Source organism: Heloderma suspectum, chromosome 4 (assembly GCF_057233095.1).
Source record: "Heloderma suspectum isolate Gila_16-S chromosome 4, 16-S_ref, whole genome shotgun sequence".
NCBI classification, from domain to species: Eukaryota; Metazoa; Chordata; class Lepidosauria; order Squamata; family Helodermatidae; genus Heloderma; species Heloderma suspectum.
The window spans coordinates 73166631-73178534 of NC_139461.1; the positions used below are offsets into that span (position 1 = coordinate 73166631).

The window sequence follows — 11904 nt, forward strand, 5'->3', positions numbered from 1 at the left end:
GCCAGTGTGTATTCATAGTCAAAATCCGTAAGGCAGTGTGTTAAACCCTTCAGTAATAACTCTTTTATCATATACCACCTTTTGAGTTTTCCTGAGAGTCTTAGTTTCCAGAGTCCAATGGCTTTTGTTCCTTACAATACCTGGCTGCTGTATGACAATCTCACAAGGCGGTCTGCACTCCCTGTCTGAGACGTAGGCAAAAACTAAGTCTTTGAGACTGTTGCAATTAATTTTTTCACAGTTAGTGGTGTTCAATGTAATGCCTTTGACCTTCAAAAAAACTTTCCCTTCTCCTGAAAGTTTAAAACCATAGGACTTAGGACCAGCCGACACAAACTCTGTGATAAATTCATCTGCAGGGATTTCACTTGTGAGGTCTCCTAAGTAATCACCGAGAGGGGGCATCCACTGCCCCTCCCTACTCACAAATATCAATGAATCTGTATCGTGACATAAACATCGATCTTGAAGGCCATCTAGCAAAGTGTAGAGCTTCAGCCGAGCATATGTAGTTGTAAAGGCAGCTATGAACACATTCTTCCTACCTAGAGTTATCATGCGATCTTCAGAATGTTTCCAGGACACGCATGCGGCATCAGTATCGATAAATTCACACATTGAAACCTCATAAGCATCAGAAAACAGAATCTGAAATAACTCATCAGGGTCTCTCACCACTTGTGTGTTAGGCAGGTTTGTCCTCTGGCCAAATTTCCCCCACAGAGAATTTAAAAATAATTTTGCAATTTGCCGTTTTGCGGGGTTCACGGCAATCTCATCGGGGCACAATGCCACCCCTTCATTTTGGAGATAATCAGCGATGTATCGCTGTTTATCTTCTGTGCTGACACACCAGTGTGGGTACCCTGAAGCCTCCTGTTTTTGGCTAAGGTGCATGTCAATGTAATCTGAAAACAAACGGGTGGTCCGCTTTTCAAAATTCCAGACTTCATAAATTTTCACAACCTTGTAGCCCTTTTCTACATCTGCATTCAGCTCAACAGTGCACCATGTTCCTAGCAGAGCCCGTTCCTCATCAGAATGTTTACACGTTTCCTGCTGATGCGTTGCTGCACAAGCTGCACACAGGGCAAACATGAGCTTACCGCCCACCTTGGTAGGGAGGACCGGGAAGAAAAGACCTCGGGGTGGGTAAACTTTAACCTTTGCAATCCCGAAGTAATCTGAGAGCGGCTTAAAGTTCTCATAAATTATTTTGGGGTGACCACAAGGGTATGCTTTATTCTTGTTCACATAGGGATACAGGCTTGTGAAATCATAGTAATGAATCCGTTCCCCATCTTCAGGTTTATAATACAGACAGATCGCATTTGTACGCCCCCCAAAGAGAGCGTCTCTAGGTTCTAGAGGGTCTGGAAAATGAGCACCAGCAAGAAAACGCTTGAGGCCCTCATCTGTTTTTAACATATGCCTCCACTCGTGTTCCCATATAGTCCTGACTTCAAACCCCATCAGTTTCAGTTCAGCATCCCCTTTTTGTGTGGAGTTGTACAGGCATTCATATGTTTTACCCTGCAGGGGGTTTTTTATCATCAGGAGAGTAACACACTAAACACCCATGCCAAAAGCAGCCGTGAAATTCAAAGGCTGTCTTCTTATTATCTATGACCGCATAGCCATCTAGAAAATAAGGGCCAGCTTTGAATTCCCCACCCTTTAAGGCGTGCTGAATCTGAATGTTTTCTTTATGCTCTATGTAACTCAACCACCGAATTGCAGGGGTAGAAAACCGTTTACACTGCCGGTGATAATTATCTGGTGGGGATATGGCAATGGTGTATTCCTTCAGAAACTTAAACCTATACATTGCAAAACATGTACTAGCCAGAGTGGGGTATTGGAATGGATCTATTGCTAACCTTTTGTTCACATACTTCTTACCATTCCAAAACGCTCTCACTGTCTGTGTCAGTTCCATGATTTCATGTCGGTACTTGGTGCATGCCTGCTCCAAAATATTAACATCTTGCCTGCTGTAAAACATCAACTCCTTCTGCATTTCAAAAGTTTTTGACTTGTTCTCATCATACCACGCTAAAAAAGCCTCTCTCTCTCCAGGCATCATGTATTGGGACCATAGTCCTCTGCTTTAGGCAGCGGTCCCACATAGTCCCAATTCTCAGGTTTGTTAAAATAATGTGGGAAGTAGCCCTTGGTGCCGGTAAAACCCAAGGCTTTTGGTAGCTTTGAGAGGGCCATGGGTAGATGACAGAGTGAATCGATAAATTTTATATCTAGCCCCTTCACGGTGATACACAGCAATTTTCCCCCTTGAGTAATAAGATCTACAGTAAGTTTCTCTTTTATCAGCTGGCTGAGAATAAAGTAACCATCATACCCCTTTGAGTTATGGGGTATAAAAGTGCACCCTTTGAACTGCACACTGTCTGTGAAAGTCTTGATAAAATCAGAGAGACAGGAATCACCCTTAAGCTCCCACATTTTGCCAGCCATGGCCCACGGGCTTACATCCCCATGCGCTTTCACACGCCGCTTTCTATTCTTCTTACCCTTACCTGGTTTATCCTTAAAGCTTTCTACAGTTTCACCCGCAAACGCTTTTGCAAAGCAGAAATTAGGAACATGAAATCCTGAAGACTGGTGCGCTTCAAAGTCATAAAACACATATTTCACAGACACTTTAGGCTTCTTAAGATGTCCCATATAGCGCTCATGCTTATCACCATATGTGATAAACCCCCAACAGACAGTGCACCGCCTTCCTGGACAACGCTCAAAGTCATGATCACATTTCTGGAAAGTCTGACAATATTCACAATACTCTCTAAAGACACATTTTACTTTACTCTCTAAGGCCAATTCTCTATGTCTATTTAAGCAGGTGCTGGATCTGCAGTTCATCCAACAACGTCCGCACCTCTTCATTTTACCAACATTTACAGGACAGTCTGCACTCAAGCAGAGCCTGCACATATATAGACAACTGTGACTATGGGTAAAGATTGTACTGCATATTTCACAATAGTTTTGAGCTCCAAAAACCGCCTTTACATTATGCACACCATAATAATGATCATCGTGTAGCATCATAGTATAGGTTTTGGGGTACCTAGGCCCTGGTACTTTAAATAGCCCCAACCTTTTTTTGTGAAACGTATGACTTGAATGTTGACCCTTAAATGGTTTTCAATCAATGAAATGTCACTGAGGGCTACTTTTTTCTGTTCAGACCAACCAAGCTCCGTATGTAACTGTCTGGCGGCAGTCAACAATTCTGCATCTGTGGGTGTCCTCTCAGCCATTACAGCTAAAAGACCCCCAGCAAAGCAGAGATTGGTGCCTGTGTAATTTAGATCTACCAAATGTTGTCGTTTTCTAAGGATGATTTGACTGTTCGGGAGAGAACCTATTTTCCTACTTGGATTCCCACCGCCCTGTGGAGCCCTCACAATTGTAACAATCAACCGCAGCGTAACATCCCCACATATTTCAGCACGGCTTTGCAGGAGATTACTGATATGGGATAGAAAATCTTCTACATGTAAAACATCCCTATGTCTTTTAACTGAAAAAAGAGGATAAGCTAATCCCCTGCGGTCCAATTGTAGTTGGACAAAATCTTGAGGAGAGATTCTCCTATTAACATCATCCAGGATTTGCTGGATCATTGTGTATAATGCAGTCACAGCCTGTGAGAATGATGTTACATGTTCTAAATTAACAAATCTAAATTCTTCACCTATGTGCATTGACCTGTAACGCTCATGTTCCCACTCCCACCTATGCACAAGTTCTGCATATACTTGCGGGGGTTGGTCCGCGTTTGTTATTTGTGGGTGGGGTTTGGTCCAACCCTGAGGCATCCCTGGAAGCTTCAGAAGACTGTGAGGTATCTTGAGACGCCACCTCTGGAGGGTCACCCTCTATGCATGCTTCAGAAAACTGTGAGGCATCCTGAGAATCTGCCAACGGAGAGCAGCTTTTCTTAGGAGGCCTTTGATTTTTACAAGCATAGAGTGTTTTTTTAGCCCTGTTTAATATTTTACTAACCCTCCTCTGCCAGTAAAATCGTGCTTTGTTGAATGTGTTCTTCCTATGCCGTCTTTTCCAACACCTCTGGCGTGGTTTACCACCCCCAACTTGTACATGTCTAAAGAATGTGTTGCCATGTGCAGGATACTTTGTATGCATTTTAATATTCTGAAAAGAGCTTACTTCAGATAACCCATCATTATCAGCATGGCTGCTTCAATCTCTGAATGGCACTTCATGAGCTCATAGCCTTCTTTCAGTCTTTTAGAAGCATGTTCAAGCCAATTAGCAAGTCCCTTCCCTGGTTTAGAGATTGCAGACTCTGGGTGCCCTTCATATCTTGATCTCTTGGCCTTTGGCCCTCTCGGGTCATGTGGTTTTACAGAGACACTTTTCACAGTTGCAGGTTTCTGGTCTAAAACCAAAAAATAAAAAATAAAAATGAGAAGGGGTAGGACACATCCTTATTAATTAGGTACAAACCTCTCACACACACACAACCCGTCAATGCCTTACCCGTGCCTGCTGGCGGTCCGGTAGCCTTTGGAGTTTTAAAAGGAGCTCTAACAGGCGTCATGTTCGCTGCAAAAAGCAATAACCACTTCAGTAGATTCCTACTTTCGATATGACCCCCCCCAATCCCTTACCATCATTAACTTTTTTACCTATTTTATCATCAGAAGGTGGTGAGTCTATGTGTTTGGTTTTTCTTGTGGCCTTCTTTGGGGGATTAATCACAGCAGCCTCCTGAACATTGGTTGTGGTTTCTAAAAAAGAAAACACACACACTGCTTTCAGCTTTACAGGAAACCTTAAAAACCACAAGACAATTATTAGAACAATTCTGTTTTATCTGCGCTACCAGATGCCGGTGTGAGTGCTGTCCTGGGCCTTTTCTTGCTAAAAGGATGGCTGGCCATAAAGTCTTCTGTAAAAAATATACATAAAAATAAAACGTTATACACATAGCCTGTACTTTCAGAAACAGCATGTTGTTTTTACATTAAAAATACCCCCACCCCAAAAGCCTTACCCAGTTCTTTATCATTTGACTTAATTTTGGTGCATTTCTGTCAGACGTGTGATTTCATGAGATTGTAAATAAGGAGAAGGTGCTAGTTTGATCACTCAAAGGTATGTACAGTCTTGTCTCAAGCTTTTGCTCTGCCCCCCCACACAAGCGCCCCCCCCCCCCCTAAAACATACAAATTAACTAGAAAATACATGCCTTCTTGATAGACCTGTGGCATCAAGACTGCTTTTGGGGATTGTTCTATGGGTAAGAAGAAAAAAATAGACAAGTTTTAGAGAAAGAGCCTTTTTTTCCCCAATATAACAACCCCAGAAAGGAATATATATATATATATATATAAACATATATATAAATATAAATACAAATACAAATAAAATGAACTTGCCTGCAGGCATATTGCTCCTCTTTTAGAATATTGAAGGGCGTTTTAGTTTTTCTGCGGGGATAAATTGGGAAAAGAAGCATAAACTGTATTGCTTTTTATTTTAGTTTATCTGCACTAAATATTTATTTAGCTGGCAGAAGGAAAAAAAAGAGTTAAGGTATACTCACATGTAAGTAGGCTTCCAGGTCCTTCCCTTCAGGTTTGGGGGGTGTAAAGTAGGGATGGCGGAGAATTTCTCCCCGAAACTTCGGGGGGCTGAGCGCCAACGTGTTCGGCCCCCCGAACAAGTTTCGGGGAGAAATTCTCTGCCCCCCCGCACCCCGCACCCCCCCCCGGGACGGGACTTACCTTTGCCGAATGTCCCTCCCGGCGGTGGGTCCGGCAGGCGGTTCGTCGGGTCTTCGTCTGGGGCAGGAGTGGCAGCCGGTCTTTTGACCGGCTGCCGCCGCCGCCATTCCAATAAAAGAAAAAAAAAAACGCCCCCGTGATAGGCTACGTGACGATTAACGTAGCCTATCACGGCTAGATTTGCAAAGTCAGCCGTGATAGGCTACGTAAATCGTCACATAGCCTATCACGGGTGACTTAAAAAAAAAAAAAAAGCACGTACAGATAATGGTGGCCCCCATAGGGAGCTGCCATTCACGTTCCTTATTTGGTCTCTGTAGTCTACGTAAATCTTTACGTAGACAGGCTACGGCGAAAATAAGGGCAACGCTATTTGCATTGCCCTTATTTTCGCCGTAGTCTACGTAAAGATTTATGTAGACTACAGCGACCAAATAAGGAACGCGAATGGCGGCTCCCTATGGGGGCCGCCATTTGCGTACGCGCTTTTTTTTTTTAAAGTCACCCGTGATAGGCTACGTGACGATTAAAGTAGCCTATCACGGCTGACTTTGCAGATCTAGCCGTGATAGGCTACGTTAATCGTCACATAGCCTATCACGGGGGCGTTTTTTTTTTTAACTTTTAATTTCGCGGCCGGGCGAAGCGAGGCGCCTCCTCCCCGGCCTGAATTTTGGCCGGGCAAGGCGGGAAGCCTCCCCCCCGGCCTGAACTTCGTGGGGAGAGCAGCGAAGCGCCTCCCCCCCACCGCGAAAAGCTGCGAGACCAGGTAAGTGACTTTCGTGCACCCCGAGTGTAAAGACACAGAGAAGTGCGGGCTCTTTTTATCAGCGCTAGTCCTATTGTGTGAATTCAGGTACTGTGATTGGATAAAGTTAAGGATCCCCCCGCCCCTAAGGTTGGCCTCCAACCCATTACTAAAAGTTAGTACCACCTACTCAAAAACACAAAATGGGGTTTCAGGTCCCCTGTAATCTACACCGCCCCCATCTGGAGACATCTGGACCAGCACTCTGACCTGTATTGAAAACTAGTGATAGAAGTTGATTCTTTCAAAAATGATTCTGACAATAATAGAATATTAAAAAGGAAATAGTTTCCCCCTACATATAAATGCATGAAGTCGGGGGGGGGGTCCCCCTACCACCCCATCATGTTTATTTTTAAAAATGGATACCTATGTATCCATCATTTTAAAGACCGTTATTGAGATTTCCCCCCCCCTCTCCAATATCAGATGTTTACATTAATGTTATTTTTACCAAGCTGCTAACAGCAAATGTGAGAGGACTAGACCATTGCCCCCCCGCCCACACCCCTCTTCTAAAGGGCATGCCATGCAGGATTTTTACAAAATCTATGTGGCACTTAAGGAATTATTTACTTTTTAAAGACTCTTGAAGGTTTTACTTGCAGCTCTTGTGCTCTCTATGTTTAATGATTCTTTCAAAAACGATTCTGACAAAAATAAAATATAATAATTTAAAAAGAAAAGGAGGGAATAGTTTTCCCCTACATATCAATGTAGTGATCCCCTTCATGGATCACTGCCTTGTTGTGGCGAAGGGGCTTGCGTAACTCAGTGAAGCCATAAGCTATGCCGTGCAGGACCACCCAAGACGGACAGGTCATGGCAGAGAGTTCTGACAAAATGTGGTCCACTGGACAAGGAAATGGCAACCCACTCCAGTATTCTTGCCAAGAAAACCCCATGGAACGTATCACAAGGCTAAAAGAGATGACGCCGGAAGATGAGCCCCTCAGGTCGGAAGGTGTCCAATATGCTACTGGGGAAGAGCAGAGGGTATTTCCAAGTAGCGCCAGAAAGAGTGAAGCGGCTGGGCCAAACCCGAAAGGACACTCAGCTGTGGATGTGTCTGGCGGTGAAAAGAAAATCTGATGCTGTAAAGAACAATATTGTTTAGGAACCTGGAATGTCAGATCAATGAATCAAGGTAAGCTGGAGGTGGTCAAACATGAGATGGCAAGATTGAACATCGACATCTTGGGAATCAGCGAACTAAAATGGACAGGCATGGGCAAATTTAATTCAGGTGACCATCATATCTACTATTGTGGGCAAGAATCCCTTAGAAGAAATGGAGTAGCACTCATAGTCAACAAAAGGGTGGGAAAAGCAGTACTGGGGTACAATCTTAAAAATGATAGAATGATCTCAGTACGAATCCAAGGCAAACCATTCAACATCACAGCAATTCAAGTCTATGCCCCAACCACTGAGGCCGAAGAAGCTGAGGTTGATCAGTTCTATGAAGACCTACAACACCTCCTAGAACTAACACCAAAAAAAGATGTCCTCTTCATCATAGGGGATTGGAATGCTAAAGTAGGAAGTCAAGAAATCACCGGGATAACAGGCAGGCATGGCCTTGGTGTACAAAATGAAGCAGGACAAAAGCTAATAGAGTTTTGCCAAGAGAACATGCTGATCATAGCAAACACTCTTTTCCAACAGCACAAGAGGCGACTCTACACATGGACGTCACCAGATGGTCAATATCGAAATCAGATTGATTATGTCCTTTGCAGCCAAAGATGGAGAAGCTCCATACAGTCAGTCAAAACAAGACCTGGAGCTGACTGTGGCTCAGATCATGAGCTGCTTCTTGCAAAATTTCGGCTTAAATTGAAGAACGTCGGGAAAACCACTAAACCATTCAGGTATGACCTAAATCATATCCCTGATGAATATACAGTGGAGGTGAGGAATAGATTTCAGGGATTAGACCTGATAGACAGAGTGCCTGAGGAACTATGGACGGAGGTCCGTAACATTGTTCAGGAGGCAGCAACGAAATCCATCCCAAAGAAAAAGAAATGCAAGAAAGCCAAGTGGCTGTCTGATGAGGCTTTACAAGTAGCTGAGGAAAGAAGGGAAGCGAAAAGCAAGGGAGAAAGGGGAAGATATACCCAACTGAATGCAGAGTTCCAGAGAATAGCAAGGAGAGACAAGAAGGCCTTCTTAAATGAACAATGCAAAGAAATCGAGGAAAACAACAGAATGGGAAAGACTAGAGATCTCTTCAAGAAAATTGGAGATCTCAAGGGAACGTTTTGTGCAAAGACGGGCATGATAAAGGACAAAGAAGGCAGGGACCTAACAGAAGCAGATGAGATTAAGAAGAGGTGGCAAGAATACACAGAAGAACTATACAGGAAAGATCTGAATGTCCCTGATAGCCATGATAGTGTGGTCACTGAACTTGAGCCGGACATCCTAGAGAGTGAAGTCAAGTGGGCCTTAGGAAGCATTAGTAACAACAAAGCTAGTGGAGATGACAGTATTCCAGCTGAGCTATTTAAAATCCTAAAAGATGATGCTGTTAAAGTGCTCCATTCAATATGCCAACAAATCTGGAACACTCAACAGTGGCCACAAGACTGGAAAAGGTCAGTTTACATTCCAGTTTCAAAGAAGGGCAATGCCAAAGAGTGTTCAAACTACCGCACAATTGCGCTCATTTCACATGCCAGCAAGGTGATGCTCAAAATCCTACAAGCTAGGCTTCAGCAGTATGCGAACCGAGAACTACCGGAAGTACAAGCTGGGTTTAGAAGAGGCAGAGGAACTAGAGATCAAATCGCCAACATTCGCTGCATCATGGAGAAAGCAAGGGAATTCCAGAAAAACGTCTATTTCTGCTTCATTGACTATGCTAAAGCCTTTGATTGTGTGGATCACAACAAACTGTGGCAAATTCTTAAAGTGATGGGAGTACCAGACCACCTTACCTGTCTCCTGAGAAACCTGTACGAGGGTCAAGAAGCAACAGTAAGAACCAGACATGGAACAACCGAGTGGTTCAAAATTGGGAAAGGAGTACGACAAGGCTGCATATTGTCACCCTGCTTATTTAACTTATATGCAGAGTACATCATGAGAAATGCCGGGTTGGATGAATCAGAGGTCGGAATTCAGATTGCTGGGAGAATTATCAACAACCTCCAATATGCAGACGATACCACCCTAATGGCAGAAAGCGAAGAGGATCTCAAGAGCCTCTTGTTGAGGGTGAAAGAGGAGAGTGCAAAAGCTGGTTTGAAACTCAACATTAAAAAAATGAAGATCATGGCATCTGGACCTATCACTTCCTGGCATATAGAAGGGGAAGAAATGGAAGCAGTGACAGATTTTACTTTCTTGGGCTCCAAGATCACCGCAGACGGTGACTGTAGCCATGAAATTAAAAGACGCTTGCTCCTTGGGAGGAAAGCTATGGCAAACCTAGACAGCATAGTAAGAAGCAGAGACATCACCTTGCCGACAAAGGTCCGTCCAATCAAAGCTATGGTTTTCCCAGTAGTAATGTATGGCTGTGAGAGCTGGACTATAAGGAAGGCTGAGCGCCGAAGAATTGATGCTTTCGAACTGTGGTGCTGGAGAAGACTCTTACAAGTCCCCTGGACTGCAAGGAGGTCAAATCAGTCCATCCTAAAGGAAATCAACCCTGAGTGCTCCTTGGAAGGACAGATAATGAAGCTGAAGCTCCAATATTTTGGCCACCTAATGCGAAGAGAAAACTCCCTGGAAAAGACCCTGATGCTGGGAAAGACTGAAGGCAAAAGGAGAAGGGGACAGCAGAGGATGAGATGGCTAGATAGCATCACGGATGCAATGAATATGAACTTGAGCACGCTCCGGGAGAGAGCGCAGGACAGGAAGGCCTGGCGTGCTATGGTCCATGGGGTCACGAAGAGTCGGACACGACTGAACGACTGAACAACAACAACAACAAGGTACATTTCAACGTCTAACTCCAGTTGAAACAAGTCACACTTCTTATAATTGCCTTGATGCATCCAAAATTGCTGGAAGATGCTTTATGCTGTCAGTAGGTATTCTAGATTTCTCACTTCTTAACAAGAGACACTTACCCCGACTTTGACTTATTTTATCATCTGTATTGTGTTTGTTCAGATAGTCATGAACTGTCAGACTTAGGTTTATATTATTCAGCAGCTGGAGAAGCTTTACTCATCTCCTCTTTCCCCACGTCCCATTATCGTCTGCTTATATTATTTGTGAATACAGAAATTAGTTTCTCTCAAATAAACCTCACAGTAGTATGTGAGTCTGTACATCTTAATGAATGTGGGCTCATGAGGTGGAGGGCAACCCCCCCACACACACACATTCTCAGAGGGGCTGTAATCAGTTTTGTTTTATATTCGTTTCAAAGGCACACACTGGGAGCTTACGAAGTCCCTCATAATGTGGCAAATGCATTCGTTTTTTCGGGAGGGGACGGAAGAAGAATCTAATCACCGCTAAGAAATGCTAAATGTGTCTTTAAGCAGACGGTTCGAATTTAAATACTTCCCTGTGACCTCATTAGGACAGCACACGCCTCTCTCCCAGCCAGAATGGTTTCCCTGGGAATTAAGCTCGATGAAATATGGAGGGCCCAGTCACTCCAAGCCAGAGTCCCCCACCTCGCGAAACGGCTGCTGGCGGAAGCAAACGGAGGAACCCCGGGGGCTGCGCTCGCACGCGGAGAGGGGCTAGCTTGGCCGCGCGGTGCTGCACATAATCCGCTAGAGGGCGACGTCGACATAAGTAGGCTGCGACAGGTGGTGAGGTGAGGTCGAGCGAGCGCGCGCCGCCTTAGCGCGCGCTTGCAACAGAGCCTTCCCCAGCGCGCAGATCATGCTTACTGGGCGTCTGAACGATGCTGTGGTCCCGGTCCACTCTCCCTGCCCAGCTTGCTGGACCGGGTATGTAAACCCTAAGGAGATGAGCCGGTTGCCAGGGTTTCATTCACTCGAGCCGAGGCGCATAAATAAGCGCCGAACCACAGCACCACCGCTCCCTTATGGCGGGTCTCCGTATGGCAAAACTCTTTTTCTTTGGGCAGGCGTTTGCTTAACGGAACAGATAAGTTTTTATCGCATGTCTTTGTTTTAGTATATTCTGTATTTGGGCGTCGGGGCTGGGGGGGGGGGCAGCGGGCAGGAAGAGTTATTGCATTTTAGGGTTGGTTTTAATCGTTAGCCGCCCTCACTGGTGCGCAACCCTGAGAAGCATTAGATATTTCCTTATAAATAAACAAACACTCGGTTTGGAAGCCACACTTCAGCGTTCAGTCTGAATGTGAACAGTTCC

General features: G+C 44.6%; 1 protein-coding gene across 1 annotated transcript; it reads right to left on the reverse strand.

The window, feature by feature from the left end:
* Positions 1–4165: 4165 nt before the first annotated feature.
* LOC146347015 (uncharacterized) lies at positions 4166–11199 on the reverse strand. Its single transcript, XM_084848092.1, has 7 exons — positions 11119–11199; positions 5433–5483; positions 5243–5287; positions 4877–4942; positions 4680–4781; positions 4531–4596; positions 4166–4429 (listed from the first exon to the last, which is right to left on the reverse strand). Exons 2-7 carry the CDS (start codon positions 5440–5442, stop codon positions 4194–4196), a joined length of 525 nt encoding a protein of 174 aa, XP_084704218.1. The 5' UTR covers positions 5443–5483; positions 11119–11199; the 3' UTR covers positions 4166–4193.
* Between the last annotated feature and the right edge of the window lie 705 nt (positions 11200–11904).

What these genes read in the sequence shown, in the direction of transcription:
- LOC146347015 (XM_084848092.1), bottom strand. An exon ending in AGCACTCACACCGGCATCTG is followed by an intron (nt 4,782 to 4,876) that starts GTAGCGCAGATA and finishes TTTCTTTTTTAG; the next exon opens with AAACCACAACCAATGTTCAG. An exon ending in ACCTTCTGATGATAAAATAG is followed by an intron (nt 4,597 to 4,679) that starts GTAAAAAAGTTA and finishes TGCTTTTTGCAG; the next exon opens with CGAACATGACGCCTGTTAGA.